We start from the raw sequence: 26985 nt of genomic DNA, 5'->3' as shown, positions 1-26985 counted from the left end.
TAGCACAAAAATATAGGTGGTGAATGCTCACGACTATATATGCAATAGATTTACAGATCAGAAGATTCTGCAGCAATAACAAAGAAAGAAGATAAGCACTCGCAGAGTGCAGAATTAATGTGGAACTGTTTCCACAATCGTAGGGATACAACCCTGTTTGTCTTTCGTTTAGCCTGTCTGTCTGTGTGTCCTGTCTATCACCATCGGTCTCCGTCCATCCCTCTCTAAGCCTGCTAATCTGATTTTAAAACCCAGTCTGGAGTGGAAATAGTGGACAATGGTCTGCAACAATCTTAAGACTGTGCTGGTCGTACTTGACCCTGTCTATCTACTTATGTATCTTAATACCACCTCTCTGCTCTCTGTCTCTCCAAATATTTGTTAGTGAGTGTATCTGTCATCTTTTCTGCCTGTCATTCAGTTTCCTTCTAACCTTACTGTCCGTCCCTGTCCATCTCTCAGTGGGTAGACAGTGTGTAGACAGGTAGTGTTCCTGTATAATGTGCTTTAGTGCCAGAGCTTTCTCTGTCTCTCAAAGTCTTTTTCCTTTGTAAGTCCATCAGAGTCCTCTGTATATCCATTGAGCGTCTTTTCTCATCAGAATCCATTTAGGTTCACAGGATCAAGGCCATATTCTTGTCTGATCTGATTCATTATGTAGAGGGAAGGCCAGTGGTAGACAGGCTCTGATTGGCTGCGTTAGGATTTTAAGAGCTCATCTTTTTTCTCTTGATGACTCCCTTACTTTACTTTAGCTAGGGGTCGTCTGCGTCTCTTCTGCCTCCTCTCTTTACCCATTGGATGGGAAGGAGCAGTTAATCCATTCGATGAGTCCGTCTCTCTTCTCATCTGTACTCTTAGTGCTAGCTCCCCTTTAGACTCCTTTTACTTTTGCTTGTTCTAATCCCAGTTCAGTTAGGATTAGGTCGTCTCCAGAGTTGCCCCTTATCCTTTGCTTAGGAGTAAGTCTTTTTTTCAAACAACTTCCCCTACTGTCTGCTAGCATTAGCTGTTTTAGATTCAATTTAATAGAAAAAAGACTAGTAATACCAGCTTTTGGTTGTCATGGAGTCAGGATGTTGTCCTTTCTGTGTGTGTTTTTTTTAGATAGGCTCCGATTCACAACTGGTCAGTTCATACAATGGTCTGCTGATGACAGTGTCTTTAACTGTCAGTTTAGAACACAACTATCTTGAAACCATTTTCTTCTGTAACATCCTCTTCGTGTCACGCTTTCACATCGGAGGCCATTTTGCTTCTGTGTTCCTCACAGGAAGGGGTTTGTTTGGCACATTTTTTTTTGTAGTGCAGTTTATCTCAGTGATTTGTTATCAGGGCGAGGCAACAACTAATGGTCACAGAGCTGAGAGTTGGTCCTTCTCTCCAAAGCTCTCTGTGAAAAACAAAAATTGCCGTTGGAATTAGTGGCGACATGTTAAAATATTTGTCAAGAAGGTCATGGTATAATCATGACTGCTCACTTCTACTGCTTTAAGAGACAGTGAGCAGAGTTAAATAAGAGATGAAAGTATAATGGCTGTGTGGTTTCAGAATCAAATTATAAGCTCTCCATGACCAGAATAATACGGATAATTGATGTCACATCTCACTGTGAGTTTACTCTGGCTGTGTTGCATCCGTCAACAGTAGCTTGACATTTTGTGTTCACATTTGTTTAATTTAAATTTTTGTGGATGCAAAAAGGAACCAGCACTGGGGTTTTGGTTTCAAGCGTACACTTTTCTCCTTCCGCTTGGGGAGATTGGGTTTCTGTGCCTGGGACTGAAGGTCTTTGTTAATCAATGTAGGGACCGTGTTGCTGACGATGTTGTTTGAGACGAAGCATTCCCCTTCCGCAGTCGCGCACCAGCTGTGGTCCCATTATAGATATCGGAGTCATTTAGTTCAAGTGAGGATAATCAATCCTCAGACCATGGTGCAGACAGTATTTAGATTTGGATCGAATCTAACAGCCTTCCCCTCCACAGCCTTGGCGTTGGTGTTGTACATGGGGTTCTCGAAGGCAGCTTGGCCGTTGTTGTTTTCGTGGACTGAGCAGCCTGTGTACTGTGTTTTTGGTGTGGTTCTGTGAAGGGAAAACAACGGTAAAGAAAGTTTAAATACACAGTGATTCAATTGTTCTAATGACATATTAATATTTACTGGGTACGCAATGGACAATGGTGCATGCAGTCTTGGGAGTAGAGGCATAGTAAGTAACAAGCTTTAAGAAGGATTAGAGAGAGCATTATGCTTTCTGGGAAGTCTACTGCAGATTCCAATCAGCCCATCCAAAACTAATTCCTCTCAGCAAGCTTTTTTTGAGATATTAACAGCTGAACAGTTATTTGAATGTGTTAACAATGCGCACCGCAGTCAATTTTTTTAAGTCACATCTCCAAGAATCCAATTTAACACCTCCTAAACAAAATTGTTTTGCCGCACAGTTTGCAATACACATTGACTTGGCTCTCTCTTAGCACCTCCACGACCAAACCACTGACGCAGGTACTGTTTTCATCAATCAGATCAATCATCAGCTTCTTAAATTGTTAACAAGGCCTTTCTACATTTTGTATGACAAGAATGAAAAACTGGGGGAGCAACAATGCACTGACAGGAATACATTATTTTTGTATTGCTGAAATTGAACAGAACAACATTTTTCTTTTTTTAGCACCTACCTTTGTTTGTAGAGATAGAAGCCAAAGCCAGTAAATATTAGAGCGAAAAAAGGCACCAGAATAGCGATAGCCACCGAACTGCTGTTGGTACCAAGCTGAGGGGGTGGCAAGGTATGACTCTCTGACATATTCAGACCTGTGCCATAAGAGGAAATGCATTGTCATTGTCCACACAATTACATTGGAAGATAAAAAAGGATAGTCATTGCTATAACTTTATCAAAGCTGTGATTCTCTTATCTGAAATTGATTGTTTGAAATCGACCCATTCAATAAGTGTAATTTTTATTGTCATTAGTGTTAGTAGTACTGTACAGTATGTGTGATATATGTTGCAGGGATGTTGGTCACTGACAAGCCTCTACAGGACTGGATGCTGGATGATCCCAATGTTTGTAGGATGTCCATCCACTTGCAACATAGAGAGAAGTGGTCAGCTCTTGTAGAACTTGCTGTTATCCCCAAAACAGTTGTTGTCTTTTGCATCACTACAGAATAGCTTCTGATGGCATTACGTGAGGGACTACTTTCAGCTCTATTTGGTGGAAGTCATTTTAGCATACAGGTTGATGGAGTATGGCCCTTGTAAGATGACTTTGCTCTTGAAGTGAATGTATCCACTACAGGGCTGACTCAGCATGTTCAGTGATGTCACTGTTTGCCAGCAAAGAGAAGCTCCGTGATCACTTCCTCCATTGCTGAGGATCTGACAAGCAGTTCATCAACAACTTCCCAATCATCATTTATAGTCAAAATTGACTTACAGGTAAACATATTTGTTATGTGGTGCTGCTACTAAACCAAAGAGAAAATGACCTAGTCTTTGGAGTCCAAACTGTCCATAGTCTTTTCCCTGAATGAAACCCTGGAAAACGTAACTAGAACCGTCAGGCTCTGCGGATACCTGCAGGGGAAAAGGGGGAGATGGTAAAGAAAAGACATAGAAGACATCAAGTTTAAAGAGGCGGGACGAAGGTTGGTTCCATTCTGCTGTTGGCAACATTGGTACATTCAAGCATATTGGTAGTATTTTACAATGAAAATCTGAACAAATATGATGCAAAATGCAATATTAACGTTTCTTAAACGGTAATTCAAGTTCCGAGCATGTGAAATGTCTCACTCTGAATTACCTGTATTTGTCTATTAAACTTCACAGCACTTTAAAAAAAATAGAGGATTATTACAATACAAATATATTTTGGATTGACTTTAATAAAAGGCATTTATTTTCTAACTGTTTTTTAACCGTTCTAAAGTATTCCATCTCAGCTGAATCTAATCAAATGAGTTTGTTTTGTTTTTCCGACTGAGACTTACAAATCCATCCATGGTCCAAGAGTCCTCTATGATTTTGGCTGGAGTGATGGCTGTATCTTTGAGCTGGTTACCCTGGTTCACATAGTTCACCTGGTACATCAGCAGTAACAGCCTGGCCTCAGAAGCCTTATACACTCCTGAAAGGGACAGAATAAAAACAACTGTGAAACAGATCAGAATACAACACCTATATCGTTACAGTTCAATCAATCTGTCATGTGGAATTGAAAATCAAGAAGATAAAAAAATAAAATAAAATCTCACTTTAGCTTTAAAGCTCCCATATTATACACTTTTCGGTTCTATTATACACCATATTATATGGTCTTAGTGGTCACTAATACGTTTTTCTTTAATTGTTTGCTGAAAAAAACTTTCAGATAATTTATTGTACTATGCTGAAGTTCAGCTAATCTCACAATGGCCTATTTTTTAAAAAGAGCTGCAGCTCCCCTTGTAAATATACAATCTTTGCGCTGCCCCCGCCCCCTGTCCGGAAGCGAAGCCAGATACGCCTCGCCCTCTGTCTGTCAGGGCCGTGGACCAATAAGAAATAGGGGTGTGGGCTGCACAGTGGAAGCTTCTGGCTTTCCAGTTTGTGAGGTCAGAAAAGGGGAAAATTCTGACTGGAGTATATTGGGTGGGGGAGGGGTGGTGGTTTCAGAAAGGGGGATTCTGAGAAAAGGAGAGTGTTATTTTTTTAAATATTTTGGCAGTCTCTAGGCACACCGTGGACCCATGGATATGTTAGAACACATTTAAAAAGTGCATTTAGCATAATATGTGACCTTTAAGAAAATAATAATAAACACACAATGACAAAATGTGTATTTCTCAAAATGCTGTACAATTTCTTGAAGTACAGTGCTTAAGGCAAGGAAAACTTATCATTTAAGATAAAAACATTCAAGTTTTACGCTCCTGTGCACTGGCCTTTTGGTGGCTGCTTGAGTGGAGCTCTAGCAGTTATTGATCTAAAGCTGCTCCTTTAATCACGAAGATACTGTATATGGTCAAAGCCTGATAACTGCGTGCCTTTTTGATATGCTGTTTGTGCTCTCTCTTACCAATTCTAGCTTCAACAGGATTTGTGTTTTAATAGGGTCTTAACCCCCTGCTGATGCTTTTGTAGGTCCCTGGGAGGCCTTAGCGTGAAGAGGTGTATGCGTGGGTTTGGGGGAAGATACAGTAACAACATTTAAGAGAAGCATGGGTAGCTAGCTTAAAAAAAAAACTCAAACTCAAACAATTTGTGCCGTTAGAAGACAGCACAAATGATTCTTAGTAAATGTACTGATTGTAGAAGCTCCATATACAGTAAGTTAGAATGGCCATTTGTTTGTTTAGGATCAATACAATAGCATGATACACTGCGGAATAAGCATGACTTACAATATGACAATAACAATGAAAACCAAACCACACAGTATACTATACTGGATATACAATATGTGGGGTATAATATTCCATGATCCAACATGCCTGATAGAAGTAGGTCCATGTTTCCGTTGCTAAGGGAAACGTTGACTCGTCCTGTTGAGGAGTTGAAGCTGGTGATGCTCAGTGTCATAGGTTGCTTCCTCCCACGGTAATTATAGGAACCTTTCCATATATAGTTAGGAGCAAAGACGTCATCTGGAACTTGACGAACAGAGTAAAAAAGACTTATTATTAGATTACTAATAATAAAGAAACAGAATATAACCTAATATGAATGGAAAATAATATTTAATGATAATTTAAAAAGACAGAATCAAATTCAATCCAACAGGACAGGATATAATAGGAAATAATAGAATTGGACAAGATGTCCTAATACAAAAATTTGTTTTAGGACACGTAATGCATTTTTTTTTATTAACAAAGCAAAAAAAAATACTTATGGGATCAAATGACTCTGAAAAAGTGTTTTTCATATGCAGTAGATGTGTTGATACATGTTGCTTTGGAAGTTACTGCTTTGATAGTGTGCATACAATAGCTATGGGAAGTCTCTAGTGTGCAACAGAAGCAAAAAGTTACAAGGGTGCAGATCTAAAAAAAAAATTGAGAACTGAACAACAGTAAAACAGCCGAACATCACAGGGGTTAGTTTACCTTCTGTATTTGCAGGTAGATAAAAAAGATATGTATTTAAAACGGAAGGCAGGAAAGTACAATCAAATTGACAAGAATACAAGAAAGCACCACTGTGGAAAAGAGTGGTGTGGGAAGGAGCCGAGCAGAATTTATTAAGCTACAGTAGGGAAGACCAAATCAAAACAAATAAGAAACTGCTAGAATAGACAGGCTCTGACAATAGTGTACATGGAATAGAAAATAACTGACCATTTAGTTTGGGGCTGGGAGTTCCTGTCGCTGGTTTCACAGGTTTCTTCTTCTCTCCAGCTACACACACACAAGACAGACAGAGAGACATATGGAGAGAGGGAGAGGTAGAGAGAGAGAAAGAGAGAGACATACATACAGACAGGCAGACGGTGAAATTATAATGTCTTATTAAAAACAATATGCCCAGCTGTAAGGGCCCAGTCTGAAAGGGAATCAAAACGTTTCGGTTCGCCTGTTGATTATGTTACAGGCCTATCCACCAAAATACTAAAAAAAGAGGTTTATGCAGTGCACTTTAGATTACCAAATAAGAATGCAGTGTTGGTAACTATTAGGCACACATGTGCATAATGAGAATGGTGTTGAAAGGGGTCACCTAAAATAAACCTCTTCAACGGTTATTTACAGGCCGAGCAATGCAAATGGAGTTGATGAACAATAATTGGGGTGCATATTAGCATATTTTAAAAATGGCCTCAAGGCACTTTTGGTTTGACCATTCAGAAAAGCTTCCGTCACCACTTCCAGATGCAGCCATTGTTGCCAACAAGTAAAGACAAGCAAAGGAGAGGGTGTTTGTCCTAGAATCTCAAATTGGATCAGAGAGTGCTCCAATTTTGAAGGCTAACCTTAGGGCAACATCGTGCAATACATTTATCTGTTTACATTTCTTGATGCATAAGCCAAAATGTTGCTCCTCATTTATAATGTGCAGACACAAAATCACTGAGCTATTCGCAATAGCATTGATTGAATTTGTTTTTGACACAATCAGAGGCTGCAGAATAGCTTACAAATGGGCCCTCTGGTGAGATTGTTTTGTCTAAACTATTTCCATTGGCAGGAAGGCACTTTCAACCTCATCTTTTAAAAAGGTCCTTAAAGTGCTCAGGAAAGAGGAAATTTGAACGTCAACAATTCCATGGTGTTTGGGCAAACTGATGAAGATTGTGTGATTCGATTGAAAGTTCCACAACAGCCACTAGAAACACATTATAGTCAGATTGTTTTAGGCAAGTATTGATTTAGTTTAAGTACTCCCTATGGTGAGTATTCTATGGTATTTTCGGATGAAGAGAAGGCAGTGATGGACAGTTTCACACTTTAATTAGTCTTTCACTCACTTAGCTCAGCTGGTGCAGTGAAATTGGCGGTGGGAGAAAAATGGATGTGATGAATTCTTAACTTCACCTGTGGGGACATGGTCTGCCTAATCTAATGGAGTTTGACCATTGGGTATTGTTATTGTTGTCTTTTTTTATCAGTCCAGCAACCAGTCCCCAAGTAAATAGCACTCTTTGCCAGGCGGCCAGGCCTTGCCCCAGTATTCATGCTGACAAAGTGTCCTTCAGCAAGACACAATCAACACTCCTATACCTGTTCACTCAATTTTCACTTGGACAAAATATTCAATAGAATGCACTAGATAGTTATAAAGATATCATGTTCAAGAAAATAGAAAATAATGTTTTACCACGACATATAGGCATCTTCCCTGTCCAGGTGCCATCACTCTTGCAGACTCTGTGTTCAGAACCCCCCGCCAGGAAATAGCCATGCTGACAGCTGTACACCAAGGTGTAGCCAAAACCAGGCAGATCCATCCCCACCACGTCCACATGGAGTGGGCTCTCTGGCTGCTTGCAGGCATGGGCTAAAAGGGAAGAGATACAGGATTTGTGACCTCAAGTTAAAGGTGCAATATGCCGTTTCAGGGGACAGGGATTTGTTAAAATGAGCAGAGCCTGCATTTAATTTAAAACACATATTTTCTCTACATGTAATTTTTAGTATTGAATAATTATCTCATCCTGAATCAAAACAACATAATTTTGAGGAACCTGGAACCACATCTATGACTAGTATACTGTGGGTGTGTACACAAAATGGTGGGCCCGTCTGCTGTAAACAACAGTGGAACTAACATTTCAGGTAGCATTTCGACTTCAAACTGTGTTCCTGGGATCCAATTTTTTAGTTTATTCATTAATGCGAATATACCTTCGAAAAGGTTCACTTCTCTGACACACCCAAATTTACATAGTGCACCTTTAAGGGTCTGATAGACAGAGGATGGATGGTCGATAAAGTGTTCAAGTTGATAGGATGTGTGTTTCCTTACGAATGCATTCAGGTTGTGCTCCGGTCCAAGTCAGATCAGGCTGGCAGGTTCTGGAGGAAGAGCCCTGAATCAAATGACCTGGCTGGCACTGAAAAGACACCACACTCCCCACCTGGAGAGAGAGAGAGAGAGAGAGAGAGAGAGAGAGAGAGAGAGAGAGAGAGAGAGAGAGAGAGAGAGAGAGAGAGAGAGAGAACGAGAACGAGATTTAGATGGAGTACACACATACACACAAAGATAAAGAGAGTTTCAACATTTGTCTGCATACCTTAAAGAGGACCTATTATACTAATTTTCTGGTCTTAATTTCTTGTTTTACACTGCTATAGAGCAACCTGACACGAATCACATCACAAAAAACTATGTAGATTTTCGGGAAGCTCTTTCTCTTATTTTGGCGATCCAGCACATCCTGTCAACACTTGAGTGTGTGTGCTTCGGCAATCTCCGCTCCCTCCGCCTGTGCATCGGCCATCTCCGCTACCCTCCCCCCCCTCTTGCAAACCCCACTCCGTTGTGATTGGTTACCTTCCTTCCGGAACACTTTCAGTGGCGGGAAGCGCGAGCATGGACCTATAAAGGCGCGAGGCAGACGCGAACAGGGAAGTGACAGCATTACCATACATGGAAACATCCGCGTGGTCACGTCACAAATTTTTATGCGACGTCACGAATTATGAAAGGGTAGACCGCTCTGAAGACGTGACTTCTCGACTGGCTAGAATAGTGTTTAGTGCTCTGCACAGACACCCCAGACGGTCAGCAGGGAATACGTCGAAATGCATGTAAGTCATTATTTGATAATTTAGTATGGTTAAGTATGACTATGAATCATCATAACAACGTTTATAGGTCATAAAAGTCAAAAAGCATCATAGGTCCTCTTTAAGAGGACATTCATAGAAATTGAAAGCTACATCATTTGCATGATATATCTCTTTATTTATTTAGAGCTATTGATGAGTGGGTTTTGGACAAATTCAGACAGACATGAATGTGATTACAGTGCAGTGACTTGGCAAGTCCAAATGCAAATGTGTGTAACAGTGTATGATGTATCTTATTAAATAAAACTTTAAAGATGTTTCCCCCTGGAAAACACTTAAATTGTGGATAACTAAATCAGACTTGAACATTATGTTTGGAACCAGGTTAGGCTGTCCTCAAGTCTATTTTCATACAATACTCACATGGCAATTTAGTTGATCGAGTAAGTGATTGCTGTAATCATTCCCCCCTGTCCACAACGGCTGTAAAGAAATCCCTTCTTCAACTTAACTAGATTGTAAGAAATGGGGAATTAATTCCACAGTCCCTTTTCCGTGAACAGATGCAATATCAGATACCAGTAGTTTGAGTTTGTGAAATTAAGAGGTTATCTTTCAGCATCTCATCTCAGTCACTTTAATTGAAATTGCCTCCTTGTTTTTCCATGGGCAATGTTTCTTTGTAATCAGGTTAGTTTGTAAAGATGTTTTCTTTTATGCATCAAAGGAGCCACAATGACAGCTGTTACATTAGATAGTAAGTTAACTACTTTGGGTAGAAATGTGAATGTGGCGTTAGTTAGTTTTTTCCACTGCAGGTACTTTACCTTGAAACCGTAGGTCCGGTTTAAGGAGCCATAGCGCGGTGTTCCTGGATTGTCACAGCTGGTTTTGGTGGGTTCTGAAAAGAGCAGCATGTGTAAGTAATTACACACAAAATCCAAAAAGAATGATACATTAGCACTAGCAGTACACATCCTCTCTCAACTCTCTTTTCCTCTCCTCTGTTGTCATGGTAACAGCAGGATATATCACACCAGGCCAGCAGGGGGCAGTAGTGCTTTATCAGAAAGCGAAGCAGGGCCAGCTTTGAGAGTGTGTGTGCGTGTGTGTGCGTGTGTGTGTGTGTGTGTGTGTGTGTGTGTGTGTGTATGGCAGGAACATCAGCATGTAGGGCGCATCCTGACGCAGGGCTCGATTCAATACAGCTTCCGAAATGACAGATTCACTCTCCACTTCGCCCTCTCTTCCTTCTACCTCTCTCTAGCCCCCTGTACCTCTCTAACTGCCCCCTCTCTCTCCCTCTCAGTGTCCTCTCCCCTTCTTTCCTCTCCCTTTCTATCTTTCCATTCATCACTGTCTCTCACTCACCAACACTTCCTCCTCCCTCCCTCTCTCCCGTCCGTTGTATTTACAGAGCGGGCTGCTTCAGCTCAAAACTCATTCGGCCTCAGTCAAATGGTAATACACAGCACACACTAGCATTTTTTTTTTACATAAATGAAGTAACACTTCAGAGCAGCCTATTTTTAGAGCGTCTATTTCACAAGGAACATTGGACTCTATAGCAGCCTTGAATTGCTGCATGCAGGCCTTATCCAGTGCTGTGAACAAGAAGTCAAGTCACATTTTAAAAGCTCTCATTTGATTACAATTCACCCCCATACTTGATGTTTAAGCACCTGCTCGAAAGCAGACGTGTGAAGTGGTGCTCTAAATATCACATGTGGTGGGAAAGTGACCCAGTGGGACCATTTGTAATGTGTGCTGTATATATCCCTTCTCATTTTATTTCGTAATCCCCAGATAGCAGCAGCTTGTTTGAAGTTGGCTGTGAATGCCCGCTTATGGAAGCCTTTACTAAATACATTAAGTTACAGTGTGCACTGGTGTTGACTCGTTTATGAGCAAGCACTTTTCTGTATTTTTTCTGAAAAGGAATGAAATATAACTCATTGACTGCTCCTTTCTCCCAGAGGCAAGGAATTGAGTTGATCAGTGCAAGCACATTATGTTTATACATTGAATTATTTGATACCTTCAAATGAAAACCTCAAAATAATGTAATATTCTGGACTTTACTTCCTAAATTAGGTAGTATAATATCATATACAATAGCATAGTATAAGTAGCCTAAAAAACGTTTTTTTTCGATGAATGATCAGCTGTACGACTTTAATTTAAGATTAACATTTACTATTTTTATGACCATAACGAAGATGAATGTTCACTGAATGTGAAAGCCACGGCATGACGGCTATGCTGTAGACTCAACTGCCAATCCAGTGGGCAGTTTAATTGACACAGGACTGGAGGGTTACTCCAACACACTTGTTCTATTTTTGTCGGAGAAGCTCATGTCTCTGAAGCGTGACGTTCACCTGTAAATCTGTATGAATGCCTCTATTCATTGACAGTAAAATAAATAATAAAAAATCATAAATACATTTCATTAGGATGCACATCATACACTGTAGCAAAACCCAATGGCACCAAATAAAAAATTGTGAATGCTACTGTTTTCACTCTGCTAATGAACACCATTAGAAAATACAGATACTGTCTATCTGTTTGCATGTACATTGATCACTTAATTGTTGATTTAAAAGACATCAAGGTTAACAATTAAATCCAAGTAAAATAGTCAATGTAGAAAATGAAATAAATCTACAATTTAAGCTAGTTTGGAATATGCACGCTGTCCTTAAAAATAAGTTGAGTAATTGTGTTATGTCAAATGAAGCTAAGGTATTGATTCTATATAACGATGGAAACAGTCGCAGTTATAAAAGGAAGAGTTGCCAATTTGGAAACATCAGTGGAATCCTTTAAGATAGTCTCGGATGAGCCTCCAGTCACTGTTCATTATTATTTCAATAAGTCTATGTAACTTTCTCTTTGACAGAGCAGTAGTTGTTCTGCACAGCAAGCCCAGGAGTATACTGAAATGTGGCTGTCAACTCCTTAATGATGGGTCATTAATCGCTGTGATCATTATGCAGTGGAATATAAGACACCAGTCCAGGCTCCCTGGGGGGCCACAAACCAGTCATAATGAGCTGAAAGGCCAGCATGCACTACTGTATATAATGTGTTTCATGAGTTAGGAACCCACACGGATATTCAGTAAGGAAAGCAAACACATAAAAAAAACAACAAATATTATATTGATCAAAGCAAAACATCTACAGCAATGGGACAGTATCAAAAACAAGTCTGTAACACAATGCTTTGAAATGTATTTGCAGAGAAGAGATTTATTTCACCTCAGAAAAATTATCATTTAACAGTCTGGGGGCTCCAGTCGGCTAACCGTCACTGCCTTTTAATTTTAACCCTGCCTTTGAAGTAAGCCAGACATCCCTGCCTGAGGATACCAGGCTGTGCTCTAGCTCATGTAAGGATAAATGATTGGGGAAACTAGAAATCAGTAAAATCTTAAATCAATTTTTTTTGTTGTGAAGGCTGGTTCTGTATTTTAAACAATTTGGAGATCAAAGTTACTCTATTTGAACAACCTTTTACTGAGAAACATTCTTACCTGAATTAATTTATTTAAATAAATTTGACTTGTACATTTGAATATGGTAAATTAAGAACTAAGGGAATGGGATTTGGATGGTAATACTATTTCTGTACTGAACAAAATATATATGTAGCAACAAATATTGGAAACTGTCAATTACCAAAAGCTGGCATTCAACGTCTTGTCAGATTTATTAACTTGTTTACTTATTCTCTCGACAGACTGATAATGATTCAACTGAAAATGTTGCCAATTACGGCTATACCTCCCAACTCTACCGAGACCCAAAGTGTTTTCAGTTCTTGCAGTTGAGATTGAGTGTTCACATGAAAATGAAAAAGCAGAAAGTCTATAACTGATTTCTGTTGGCCAACATTGAACAAAGAGCACTTCAAAATATGCAAGATTCATAATGTAATATTAGAAAAATTATACTTCATGACCAGATTTGACCACAGATTCAAAGGAAGTATTCTCATTATGTTGATTGTATTTTGTTTATGGCCTAGTTTTTTTTGTCTGGTCATCAAGTGAGCATAAATAATTAAACTTACCGATACAGCGTGGCTGTGTGCCACTCCACGAACCATCACTTTCACAAAGTCTAGTGGCTGTGCCGACCAGAATGAGAGGTGATGCACAACTGAAGGACACTTCTGATTGGTAGATGAAACTCCGCCCCTCTCTGAAACCACCGACTGGGGTACCTGGGTCACCACAAAACTTGGCTGCATACACACACACACACACATTCACAGACATAATCACATTTCAATATGTGGGGCTAACATCGCTGACAAGCACTTACTTTATGGGAGGCTCAAGGACAAATGTAGATTTAGATAACAATGTATCTTATAGTTGGTAAATAATAATTAAAGGCATTTGTGCCCGGTGTGTTTAAATGCATGTTTAGTGCTATGTCTATGTGGGCTTTCCTGTATGCATGTACATGAGTGTGTCTACATTTGTGAATGTGTGTGTGTATACTTACGTAAACATTGTGGGAGCATGCCGTTCCAGGTTCCATTGGACACACAGGTCAGGACAGCTGGGAATGAGAGTTCATATCCAGGTGAGCAACTGTAGCTCAAACTGCTGCCCCATTCAAAGTCACTGCCCTGTAGTACCCCATTACTAATGGCAGAGGGAGCCGTGCATGTCACCGCTACAAGAGAGAGAGAAAGAGAGAGAGAGAGAGATAGGGGTTAGGAAAGAGACAAGAAAAAAAGTCTACAACCGTTTGTTGGAACAGATGCAGATGATGCTGTTTCAGTCAAAATCAATGTCCTGTTAAGTAGCTCATAGCTGTGGAGAGAGGGCAACTGGTTTGAAAATGATCCACCAATCTACCAATGCAAACATTTGGAACATACAGTTCAGTAACATATACTAGCAAAACTAATCACAGCAAGTATAAGGAATTACATGTGTGACTCATGTTATGTGATTTGTTTGTTTTTGTTGAGTTTCCACACGGAGGCACTGACTGCAGTGTGAGCAGAAACTGCTGTTTCTGTCTTTACTTAGCTAGAGTTTTACAAGGATTTAAGTTGGATTTAGAGCTCAGTAATACATACAGCAGTTGTACTGAATTACATCTTCTCTTTGTACATCCTCTATACAAAGTGTTGTTAGTGGTGGTTTTATAATATACTCAACAGAAAAAAATTGCTGTATATGATCAATATGGTCAAGAATAGCAAAGTATAGATTAGAAAAGCATTGAGAAATGCACTTGAGTTGTTTAACAGTATTATAACTGAACTGTATACTTTCCATTACATTTGTTCTCATGGACTAATCTAAAATTTGCACATCAAATATATAATTTACATCCAAGTTTGTTTAATAAATAATTTACCGGCACATGTAGGCATATTGCCACTCCATGTCCCATTCTGGGTGCACATCCTCACAGGGGATCCATCCTCCTCCATTCTGTATCCTGGTTGGCACTGGAAGGAGATGTTCTGACCAATCGTGAAGTCTTCTCCATAGCGAAGGGCGTTAGCTGGCACTCCTGGATCCCCACAGTTGATCACTGTGGAGATGGAGAAGTGGGGTTGGAGTGGAAGAGACGGGATAAAGATTTAAATGACTCTATATGTAATGCTATGGCATGAGATAGTTGCTATTCTAATTTGCTCATTACTCTGGCTTATATGCTCTTTTATATAGCTAATTCAAATAATGAGGAGACATTAAGAGGAAGAGAAAGACAGAGGAACAGATGACTTGACAGAAGTTAAGAAATGGACAAATAAAGTGGTGGTGAGAGGGGATAGTTGCTGTTATCAAATGTTTTCATCACTGTTTTTTAAACTGCTTAGGCCTAGAGAGGACCATCTGACAAACATATAAATATACATCCGAATGGCACTTTTAAAGATTAAGGGTAAAACTGTCAGGAATCCAGATTAAACAAAGTTGCCGTGAACCAAGAGATGACTTAACTAGAACTGCACATTTATCTTATTATAACTTTACCTGTCTACTTATGGGCTTCACTTCTCATGAATGAAACAACAGCGATATTAAAAATGGCTGAGGTTGTCCTGGGACTCTTCTAAGGAGCATTAGGATTCCCCTGACTGCACTTATAAGGCACTGTCCTTCACAGTCTAATAGGCAGTTTAAAAGCTTTTAAACCCAACCCAGATACTGTCCTGCCCGTTAATAGATGTAGTGTAGTCTACTGTAAAAGCTATTTCCTTTAAGTCAGGGGGTTCTTAGAAAACTTTTTTTTTTTCATTCCAGGCCCTCATATTGAAGAAATGTGGTTTCAGCATTTCTAGTGCTGTGTTCCCTTCTGCTGGGTATTTCATTTATTTGCTCAGTGCATTAAAGTCAGGAATGTCACAAAAAATTGGAAAACATTAAATTACTGCTAGGGCTCTCCCCATGTGGGTTCCCCTAGGTAAGTGAATTCCACCTTGGGACACAATGTAGAAATGTGTTTAACAAGATATTTTGTAAGCGAGCATACCTTATGTTCATTCTAAGTTTTATATGCCACTCACGGCTGTTGTATTATCTTTAAATGCAGATTTTGTAGTCTGTGTAACATACAGTGCTGATTAACACTTGTTCAACCGTGGCTCCGGTCACATTCCATACAAGAACACAATGTTATGTTTCACGGTTATTTACGCTTGTGAATTTTCCCGCAGAGTTTAAAAAGCAAATTAGCTCAAGTAAACAACAATCAAGGTTAATCATGTCACCCTATAAAGTCTGTAACGAGAGCATGAAGATCCGAGACTGATTTCATTACTCAGACCCTATACTGTAGCAGAATAATTTAAAAGTGGGCATACAGTCCTACATAGAGTCCCAAAGGGCGGAAGAGGAAACTTTATAATCACACATCAGGAGATTGGGGATGTTTATGCAGTGCAGACTTAATGTCGTTGAAAAAGTAATGACTTAATAGTCTGATTATGGTAAGTAATACATAAAGCTAACAGTCTTTCAGCTCTTCCGCCCCCAAGTTCCCTTACATTTGAGTTCACATTCTAAATAACAACTTTAAACAATGTATAACAGAGAAAAACCTTTTTAACTATGCAGAATCTGATTGTTAAATCATCTATAGACTGATCAATCAGCCAGCCCTCAATATACAACAGGTAACTTACTGGTACAGTTGGGCTGTGCACCGGACCATGTCCCGTTGGCTTGACACAGCCTGGTGGTGGTGCCAGTGAGCAGGTAGCCATCCATGCAGGAGTAGATGACAGAGTGAGAAAATGTTGTTCCATCCAAACGAAATACTCGGCCATTACTGGGCGTGCCAGGGTTACCGCACTGGACAGCTGGGTGGAAAATGAGAGAATGAGAGAGAGAAAGCCTTGTGCATCTCAATGAGATTCAGCTCTATATGAATATGGTTATTTAAGGAGACTGTGCAGTGCATGAGTGGATCTGTGAAAATAAGTGCTGGGTTATAATAGGTTGAGATTAAGTCAAAGGAACTTCCTACGTTTACAGAAGGGCTGCGTGCCTGACCAGGTCCCGTTGGGGAAACACATTCTGTCAAATGAACCAATCAAATCGAAGCCCTCGGAGCAGCTGAAGAGAACTTTGGAACGGATTTTGAAATCCGTTTGTTCTCTCGAACCATGGGAGGGAATGCCAGGATCACCACAAGAACCAGCTGTGTCACCTACAGGGAGAGAAACAAAGAGACAGCGTGAGGCCCCTAAACCTCAGAACCACCATGAACCAGCTGCATCTTCTACAGCGACATTAAGTCCAGTACTTCAAACTTTGAAATTTATTTTAATTAATCAAACTAAAACATACATAGGGTAGAGACACCATTGGAAAGTGAATTCAGGAGTGTGAGGTTAATATTTGCTTCCTTCTTTAAATATGAACCACATTCTCAGGGCACTCAAGTGAGAAATGGCTGCTAACAAATAGGAGTGGACTGCACACAAATGTTGGTGACAAGGGGCTTATTTTTGCCTTAAGAGTGCGTGTGTGTGAGTGTGTGTGTGTGTGTGTGTGTACTAGGCATGTGTTCATGTGCGTGAGTGTGCACGAGTACTGATGGGTATGTGGTCGGCAGTGTGTCTGTGTGTGTGTGTGATCCTCGCTCTGCCCTTGTGGAGCTGCCTGGTCAGCAAATTCTGCCTGACAGACAGAGCACGCTCCTGGGAACACACGTACACACTTGTACACACTAAGACACACTTTGTCACCCACATGTACAGGCCCAGACACATTTATTGTTGCCCAAACATCCCTGGTCCCTTCTACTTATTTTGTTAATGGTCTAGAATTTGCATCGGCTTATGTGTGCATATAATTAATGTCAAAACCTGATCAACTGTTCATTTAATACAACAAATTGTCAGTGATAAACACCTACCATGACAATTTCCCAAATGTGTTTGTGAGACAAATAACTTAATTTCACATCATCTCTATACAGCAAATATCTAGAGGCTTCCTGCTTAATAGAGCTTACACGTACCATAGACACAAACCATTATGACATAACATCTTTTGTAATGCCCCAGGATTTCAGAATGATTTTTTTTAGATAGATTTGAATAAATACACATTTACTGCATTATGCCATCATTATTTGTATTTAAAACTTAGAAATATGTAGGAATTGCTGATGACAGGATGAATTGTTTTCTTCTGAATATTGGGAACATGTCAAAAATCAGCCAAGGCATACAACAAAGACACACACACAATCCTTCAGAGACACCACCCTGCCATCTACACAAGACCCAGGGGACGCTCACACAGACACATATATAGCTCCAAAGTGACCATGTAGCCTCAGGGGTATTCGGTCTCAACAGGGAGAACAACCAATGTGCCCGATGTCACTGGTGCAAGTGTGTGTGTGTGTGTGTGTGTGTGTGTGTGTGTGTGTGTGTGTGTGTGTGTTATGTGTGTGCACGTATGCGTGTAGGTTTCGGTGGGACAGAGTGCTGTGAAAACTAATCTTGTTGATTCCCTCAGGTAACTTTGGAACAACTACTAATCGGTCACGCACTCACACATTCATCTGCACAAACACGCACACACACACACACACACACACACACACGGTAGAGCGATTGTGGCTCTACTCTGGCTCAGGACAAATTCACAGGTTACTGAGCTGACGCTCCTCTGACCAATTCTGCAGAACATATCAAATAACATACCAGGATGAGAAAAAAAAATACAAGGCTATAACATTCTCTCTGGGTGAGCCAAGGACTTATGGACTTATTGTGGGTGGTCAAGAAGAGAAGGGTGGGAGGACAAATGAAAAAGATTTAGTACCTGTCAGTAACCAAATACTAGAAGAATAGTTTGACACTTTTTTGCAAATATAAAGTACTTACCGCTGTCTATTAAAAATGAAGCCACAGCCACAACCGGTTAACTGAGCATTGTAAAAGGCACAAAAACTGAAGTGGGAAAATGATTATAGGTATGATGTCTTGAGGTCTCAAACATTTGCCTGGCAAAGTAATGCTTATGTGACAAGGCTCCAGGAAGTCAATGCACCATATCAAGAAATATATGTCCTGGAAATATAACCATTTTCAATGTTCTGTGTCTGTATGGATTCAAAACAAATGGGATGGAATGTGTTCAACAGTGACTTTAAATGTGCTGGTTGGTGGATTTTTCTTTACCCCTGGGGAACAATGCTAGCTGTTTCCACGTGTTTCTATTTTTAATGGACATACAGTGAAGTGCTATCAGTCCTTTTAACTTCCTCTCAGCAATATAGAAATACAATATTTCCCAAAATGTTGACCTATTCCTTCCGGCAGAAAAATCATACTTAAACAAGCCAGAACCAAGCCTTAAATCCCAAGTCTTTATGAACAAATGTCAAGAGCTTACTATAAAATTGACACAGAATTGGAACAGTTTGCTTTCAAAGCTTTGCAGCCAGTGCTTTTCAGACATGGTTAAAAACCAAGACAGTTCAATGCATGAATAATTAGTCAAGCGTGTAAGATATGTAAGGCCTGAATGTTGTGACTATTTTGTGTATCTTTTGTATTTGTATGAAATGTTACCAGGAAAACAACATTGACACTTGCTGTTGATTTGTTTGCTTATAAATTTTAGGTTTTTGACAAGTCAAGTCCCACGTAGGTCAAGGCTCACTGCCTTGTCAAATCTCAAATTAACAATTGTTTATAATGTCTGTAAGCACTGGTTCAATTGGCTTAGTATGTCCAAATAATTCCCAATAGTAAAGTAAACATGCCAGTAATTTGGTTTGAGTTGTCAGTTCTAGACACAGTAAACACTGGCTCTACTTCATTATCATTTCCCCCTGAAATGTGAATGTGATAGTGTGGTAGAAAGCATAACCAACATTACAGCAAGAAACGCCATTTACTTATTCAACAGCAATAGAGCAGAATTGCGGAATATGCACTTCTAGCATGGGCTGACTTAAAAACTAACTCTGCAGGGCTCAGGTACAGACCTGGCAGGTAAAAACCATGAATCACAGCTTCATAAACTATTACCCTCCCTCGACCTGCGTCCTCCCCAGGCAATCGCTGTAAATAACATTGTATTCTTAGTCAACTTGTCTGGAATGTGTTTTCAGTCAGTTTGTTATACACGCTGCAATCGGGAGCCTCTCAGTCTGTAGAGTCATAATCATACCACCAGCCAGCCAACTGAGAACCATATAACTTGGTTTGTTTATACATGATGGAAGGTAGGGATGCTTTCTGTCTGGAGAGACAATACAGTTCAATAATGGGTGATATATGCACATACAGTCAATCCAACAGGGAGGAAATATGCTTGTGTGAAGCAGTTTACAGAACAATAACAGTGGGGCATCCACAGTACACAATGTTATTTAAAACTCCACTGACCTAGGTAAGACATTACAACTACTGATATAGCAAAAGTGTACATGCATTGAAGAATGTCAGTACTAAAATGTGTTCATATTTGAATAGGATACAATCATTGCCTTATCTAGTCCTATATGTTAGTCCACAGCAAGCCTTAGGAGTAAAAAAAAACAAACAAAAACAATTTGAACACATCCTTTAAGAGGAAAGATAGAAATGCACTTTGTGAAGGGGTAGAATTTGAGTGCAAACTAGGGAAGGTAAAGCTCAACAGATCCTTTCACAGACAGACTCTGATATATTTTTCTTTTCATGCGCCATCCCTTCCCCTCTATCCGTCCATCCCATTATTCCTTCGACTAAGTGAAAAAGGGTCAAGAAAGTGAGCCTGCAGGATGTAAAAGCATGAAGTGCTCCACACTCTTGTTAAGTCTACCTGTTTTCGGAAGACTCAACTTTCATCTACAAGTCCCATGTATCCATTTCTCTTTCTAATAGAAACGTCTGTGTATGTAATAGAGGTTCAAAATGGTTACCGGAGCAGAAGGGCATGGGGGCACTCCACATCCCGTTGAGCTGACACGTCCTGGATGACTCTCCCTTCAGCTGTCTCCCGCCAAGACAGGAGTATCGAGCTGTGGAACCAAATGTAAACTTCTCTCCACTCAGCACGCCGTTAGGGGGAGAGCCGGGATGACCACAGTCTACAACTAGAGACAGAGAGAGAGAGAGAGAAAGAGAGATAAAGAAAGGCAGTTTGTTTGGACCATTTTGACTCAAAATTATTTATCGTGAAGAGCTGCAAGCACCACTGTCAAGAAATATAGCTGCAACGTTTAGCATTTAGGCAACTAGCTGACTTCCTACACCGGTGACTGAGTGTTACTTCAGAAACACATCATTAACAAAATACATCAGTTTGAGGGGTAACGGATTGGAATGTTTTGAAAAAAGTATTTTCACACTGTGTGGGACCCATGCAGTGCTGTTGGGGCTTAGTGTAACAGAGAAGCGCTGTTTTGCTGATAGCATGACATTTGTCAAACATTGACAAGGTCTCAACCTAAAAGCATTTTTTCTCGTAACATTTAATGTAAAAAAAAAGTATGTAAACTCAGCTGCCAAACAGGCTTAAATAGAAACAGTCTTATCTTAAATTATTCCTTACACTTGATACCGGGACTTACTAGCTCTAAACTGAAACACTGAACGCACCGAAACAAAGAAACAGCAGTTTCTTTATCATCAGCTGGTGATAATGCTGACTATTTGGCTCAGTAATTTAGCACAATGTCTTTTTTGTAGCCATCAAGTTCCTATTTAAGACTCCTTTGACAGGATTTCTAATTTTAAGAGTCAGCTTGAAACATAAAAAGTCAGCTGAATCCAAAGTTTTCAGCCAACTATGGTACCAACTTAGCTTAGCTTAAGCAACTAACAAGTTACAGTTGAAAAGCTGCCGTCAAAAACGGCTAATCTATCATTGATATCATTGTACAGGAGGATCAAACTTACCTATGCATTCAGGTAGGGGTTTGTCCCACTGCCCGGTAGGTTGACAGGTCAGCACAGGTGATCCAAACAGGTAGTAACCCGGGTTACAGTCGTAAAAAACCACGGTGCCAAAGGTGAAGTTCCCGTGTTCTATTTTACTCTGCCGTATGGAGTTGGCTGGGATACCTGGATCAGAGCAATTGACCACTATACACAGAGAGACACGGAGATTGACACACACAGACAAATACACAAAAAGGAGAGATAAAAAAAGCATGTGTTATTTGGTATGAACCAGAGAGGGTAATTTCTCTCCCCCCTCTCCATGTTTCCAGTGTCTTGCACCGGGGTTTAATAGTTCTGTAAAATAATATAGGACATAATAAGAAGGAAGAACTGAGTAGGGCTGCTGTGATGAAATGGTATGTGATGTTAGGATGAAGGCTGATGTGTCTTGGATCCCTTGCAGGATACTGGTTTGTTATCATTGCAATGCATTTTTAATTTTACACAATTTTTGCACTTTATTCTGGAAAATGTGCAGAGTGCCGATAGCATCTGTACAAACTTGGGTGATGTTTTTTCACTGAAAAACCAAACAGTTTCTATTCAGACGGCTGAAGCCAAGAGACACTCAGAGGGATGCAGAGGATTAAACCTACCTCATGGAGTGACTTTAAACATTTATTTTTTTGTCTGGATACATTTAGTTTTAGGGTTATGATGGCAAAGATATTTAGGTTGAATTAAGTTAGAGGTAGAATTGAGGTGAAGTGAAAAGGGCAGGGATGTATAAAGATGGTTGCCATAGGTTAATAAGGCAGTCATGGTAAATGAAGAGAGGAGTTGAAGTGGCATTAAAAGGCAAGGGATAAATAAGGGTAGGGGTGAATACACTTAACTTTTCTCCCCACCTTTACACGTTGGGGGCGGGTGGCTCCACTGGCGGTTGGCCTGACATTGAGCCCGAGCGGGCCCCTCCATTTCATAACCCCGATTACAAACAAAGCTGACCACATCGTTGAGGTTGAAGCCGTTCCCCACCGTGCGGCCATATATGGGACTTCCTGGGTGGCCACAGCTGATCGCTATAGGGAAGACAGACAGAGTGAATCAAAGATTAAAGGTACTTGCATACACATTTCTTATTACATTTATCACACATGTTCATCATGAGTAAGATGTCAAACAGTGAAACAGTATAGCTCATTGATGCATTTTTAAAACGTTTGCACTATGGCACAAAATAATAATCTATATAATGCATGTTCTTGCTCTAAGTCCTTTGGTATGTTGATATTTCTTTAACTGTGATAGCTTTCCAACGTACAGTATGTCACATATATTGGACACACTGTATATTGGCGAGTCATTTGCGACATGACAATGATTTAGTTGTTTCTGTGCCCTGGGTGAATGTTTCTGTAGTCAGATCCTGTAGTGCTGCAGTATTTCACAAGTCGATGCCACGTAGTTCCAGCCAACCACTGATGTGATTTAGATGCAACTCTATTCGGTAAATGTTTTGGCTTTTCACAACCCACTTACTAATTTTCTCATTACATCACACAAATTCAATTCAGTGAGATATGAAAGCAAGAAAAATGATATGATCCATATCAGACATGAGCACCAGAGGCCGTGTAGGTCTCCGCCTGGACATCACCACTAAAAGGAAAGATTTGAAACAGCCTTCTACTAAGGTGAGTCGTAAATAATGATGTTAGCTGACAGGGAAAACATAGCTGGAATCACACTTCAGGGTCATAATTTTGGGAATATGAGGTCTTGCCATATTTTGTGTTTGCATTGATTGTCCTCTATTGTTGTGGATCATAATTATTCATCCTGTTAACTTCATTCACTGGAGCTACTTAGAAGTTTGTGTGTGTCCTGATTGTGCTGACGCCAGTGGTTTGATGTTTGTGTAAGCAGACAATTTACAGTTACTGCCAGCCCCTCTCTCGTCTGCCTCTCAAGAGAGGAGAGGAGAGAGAGAACAAGAAAGACACAGACCAGGTGGGTGAAAGAGTGAACAGGGGAAGAGTGGAAAAAGAGAGATGGTCACAAGGAGAGAAGCTGAGAGAGGAAGGGAAGAAGCCAAGGTATTTTTATGTTTTCACTTGAACAGTAATCAGAATTGTGTTTGCTTGCATAAGATACAAATTTATCTGACACCATCAGCATGCCCTACAGCTACACACACAAACACGTGCTCTCACCATAGTCTCATAACCATTCCATGTTTGTGTCTCTAAACAAGTGCCTCTCATCTCCATAATTACAGTATAATTTGGCTGTAAAATGATTTCCCTCAATAAATCCTGCATGAATAACCTCCATAAAAACAGCATAGCTCAGAAACAACCAGACACACAGATGGATACACTCGCATACATTATCTTAACCCCATAGACACAGATACATTCAATAACATCATATACGGTACTCAAAAACATATTATTTGATATACAGTAAAGTCCCTATATTATAATGTTTATTTATAAGTCATAGTCACTACCTTTTATGCACTTCTCAGCCAGAAGTGTTGACACTACATCACCACCTCCCTCATTTATTCATGTTTCTAATTTAATGAAACAAACGGGCTGTCTCTTTAGGGAAGAGGCATCTGTAGTGTTGGCTTGAGATGGTAGTGGCACTCATCAGCGCCACCTTAACTGTGCCCAGTTGCTGCCTAAATACATCCAGGACGCTCATAGCAATTTTTGGAGATTTTCACAGTAGCCTGGACATGTCATCAGAGCATTCTATTTATTTTTTCTCAAGCCCAGCCATTTAATCTCACCCTGACCATACTGACAGTTGGACCCTCTGGCCCTTTGTGTAAGACTGGTGGCGTTATACAGCAGAACAAAAGGTTTATTCCACAGTATTTTATGTATTTAGTTAATTTGGACTTTTCAACCCTTGAACAGAATTTGACAGGGGTGTATCAGCTCAACCAGAAAAACTCCCTTGGTGGAGACTTGCTGTGCTTTGTAAATAAACAATGTTCCATGCGGTACTTATTTCCCATCCTAAAATAACTATTATTTATGAAGAAGGAAATCAATAACTTCAAATGGCCCAGCCTTCAAATATCAATTGATGTTAAAAAGTTAATTCAACAGTTAACGTTTCTATGCCCTCATTGTCTGTTCATTTAGAGTTTGATTTGAGTTTTAACTATGACCAAAGTCAAAAATATATGTTTTCAATTAATGGGGGATAAATACTGTGAACACACACAAATCAAACAAACCCCAAAGGGTTGTTTTGTTTTAGTATTCCTGGAGTTATTTTTTTCGTTTTCACTGAACCACATTAGACAGGTGTTTTTTTTAAATATTTCTAGGTCACATCACAACCATGGCTACACTCTTGATGTAATTATGTCCCATCAACTAAGATCACCTCATCCTCCTGTAGCCTACATGACATTGTTTGTCAATGACCATCAATATACACTGAATTTCTTTTCTAATTTCAAGCCATCTCTTGCAAATCTATTTGATTTTTTTCACATCCTTAAATATCAAGGAAAGTGATCTTAAACTTCTAACCAGAAGACCACTACTACTACTACTACTACTACTAGTACTACTACTACTACTACTACTACTACTACTACTACTACTACTACTACTACTACTTTAGGTAGTTTATTTATCGTTGTACTTAAAGACAGTTTCTTTTTACAGCTACAGAGACCATTTGTCTTTTGGATCTATCAGGACTCCAATGCCAATTCCACTGCAGCCTCTTACAATAAAATGTATCACATAGCACACAGTAGATCTTAATTTGTCAAATATAAGGCTTTTTTATCGGGCGGCCTCCAAAGCCATTTGTAAAATGTATGATATTGATTATTTTCCTTCCACAGGCCAATAGAATGTCCACAATTCAAATGAAAATACTGAGAACCTCATCGAACCCTGAAGCTTGTATTGCCTCTATTCGAAAGGACTACATTTTCTGTTTTTGGTATTTGGTAAACAGTGATTTGCTTAATACCAAACACATCAATAATGCTATACCACTCAAGCTTACTGTAGTGTAGAGGATATTGGATTTTGTGTTACAAACCCACACACTGTATACATTATTATCTCATTTTTATTTGAAAGAAAGGCAGCTGCAGAGAGATATGTGTAGTAGAGGGTAGGTTTACATGTCTTTGTTAGTTAAGTTGAATCTTTAGTTTGAGGTGTATGTGTGATTGAGTGTTGCCCTTACATGTACAGACAGGCAGCTGTCCGGACCACTGGTTGTCCTGGAGACAGATCCGAACCGATGAGCCTATTAGTCGAAAGCCGGGCAGACACTGATACACGACCGTGTCACGGTAACCAAAGTTCTCCCCAATCACCTGGCCATTCACAATGCCTTCTGGGATTCCACAGTGGCCAGCTGAAAGACATAAATAGACACACAGGGGAGTCAGATGATGGGTAACACTGTCTTGGCGAAAAATCCTGTATTCATCTTGCAGTTGGCAATTTTACTACCAATTTCCCTGCCTTGCTTTTCTTGCTTTTACTTACTTTTATTGTGACCAAGGGGGGAAGCTGGTTGAAATTGCATATATTTCAAAATGATACCATGCTTTACAGTCATATTGTACCAATGAGATTTGTTCCCTAGGTTATTTTCACGGATGCAATGACACTGTCAGCAAAACAGCAACCGTTTAATCAGGCCTGGGAGTTTTAAACAAACCCTGAGGTTTGAGGCTGCGTCTATGAGGGACATTAACATGTTTCTAAACATCTGCTAAAACCTTTTTTGCAAGCGTGTTAAAATAGGGAACTGCAGCTCAAAACCTGCTTCATCCTGAATATGAAACATGTGACTCCGAGCAAACACACGCCATAAAAGATCAAAGTGGGAACACAACAAGAACTCTATCTTGACGAAATATCAGTAGCTCTGAGTCATAAATTGGATCGTCAGTCCTTTATTGTGAAGGCTCTGATGGTCAGTTTCACCCAATAACATTTCACAGCTGTGCCACTGCTCCTTGCAATACCTTCAAAAGCAGAGTACCTTTAAAGTGAGGAAATTGCTGTGTGTATAACGCATCGGCCTCTTTACTTACCCATTCAATAAATTACTGTATGGATTTCAGTTGAAATTAAATGTGTATTTATTTAATATTATTTTATTCTTTATACAAGATAAAAGCCGCCCCTGACAGCAGTTGCTTACAGTTTCAAAGAAAGCCAGGGAAGTGGGAGAGAATGAAATGATATGACACGTATCACCTCTGTCATGAAACATTGTCTGTGATGTGTTGTTTACTGGAGTTAAAGGGCAAACCCCAAGTGAGTCACACTTTACTGTTTGAATATGCTGCAGAAATGTATGTGTTGGAGAGAGG

The 26985-nt window shown here is 39.9% G+C and overlaps 1 protein-coding gene across 1 annotated transcript in view; it reads right to left on the bottom strand.

Moving 5' to 3' along the window:
• Positions 1–1926: 1926 nt before the first annotated feature.
• Positions 1927–26985, bottom strand: part of csmd3b (CUB and Sushi multiple domains 3b) — a gene marked incomplete at both ends in the record, with an annotated part of 320381 nt that continues 295322 nt past the window's right edge. The window contains 18 exons of the mRNA XM_080046015.1: positions 1927–2086; positions 2685–2820; positions 3501–3588; positions 4005–4141; positions 5487–5645; positions 6333–6392; positions 7810–7989; positions 8458–8569; positions 10052–10125; positions 13305–13478; positions 13745–13918; positions 14615–14794; positions 16392–16568; positions 16736–16918; positions 20642–20815; positions 21621–21806; positions 22502–22687; positions 25842–26015. Coding sequence (XP_079902141.1) covers positions 1927–2086; positions 2685–2820; positions 3501–3588; positions 4005–4141; positions 5487–5645; positions 6333–6392; positions 7810–7989; positions 8458–8569; positions 10052–10125; positions 13305–13478; positions 13745–13918; positions 14615–14794; positions 16392–16568; positions 16736–16918; positions 20642–20815; positions 21621–21806; positions 22502–22687; positions 25842–26015 — 2714 coding nt within the window. The remainder of the gene's footprint in view (positions 2087–2684; positions 2821–3500; positions 3589–4004; positions 4142–5486; positions 5646–6332; positions 6393–7809; positions 7990–8457; positions 8570–10051; positions 10126–13304; positions 13479–13744; positions 13919–14614; positions 14795–16391; positions 16569–16735; positions 16919–20641; positions 20816–21620; positions 21807–22501; positions 22688–25841; positions 26016–26985) is intronic.

Source organism: Ammodytes marinus (genome assembly GCF_949987685.1).
Source record: "Ammodytes marinus genome assembly, chromosome: 17".
Classification (NCBI taxonomy): Eukaryota; Metazoa; Chordata; class Actinopteri; order Uranoscopiformes; family Ammodytidae; genus Ammodytes; species Ammodytes marinus.
Note: the sequence above shows the minus strand (reverse complement) of the source record. Positions and strands in the feature narration are given on the sequence as shown.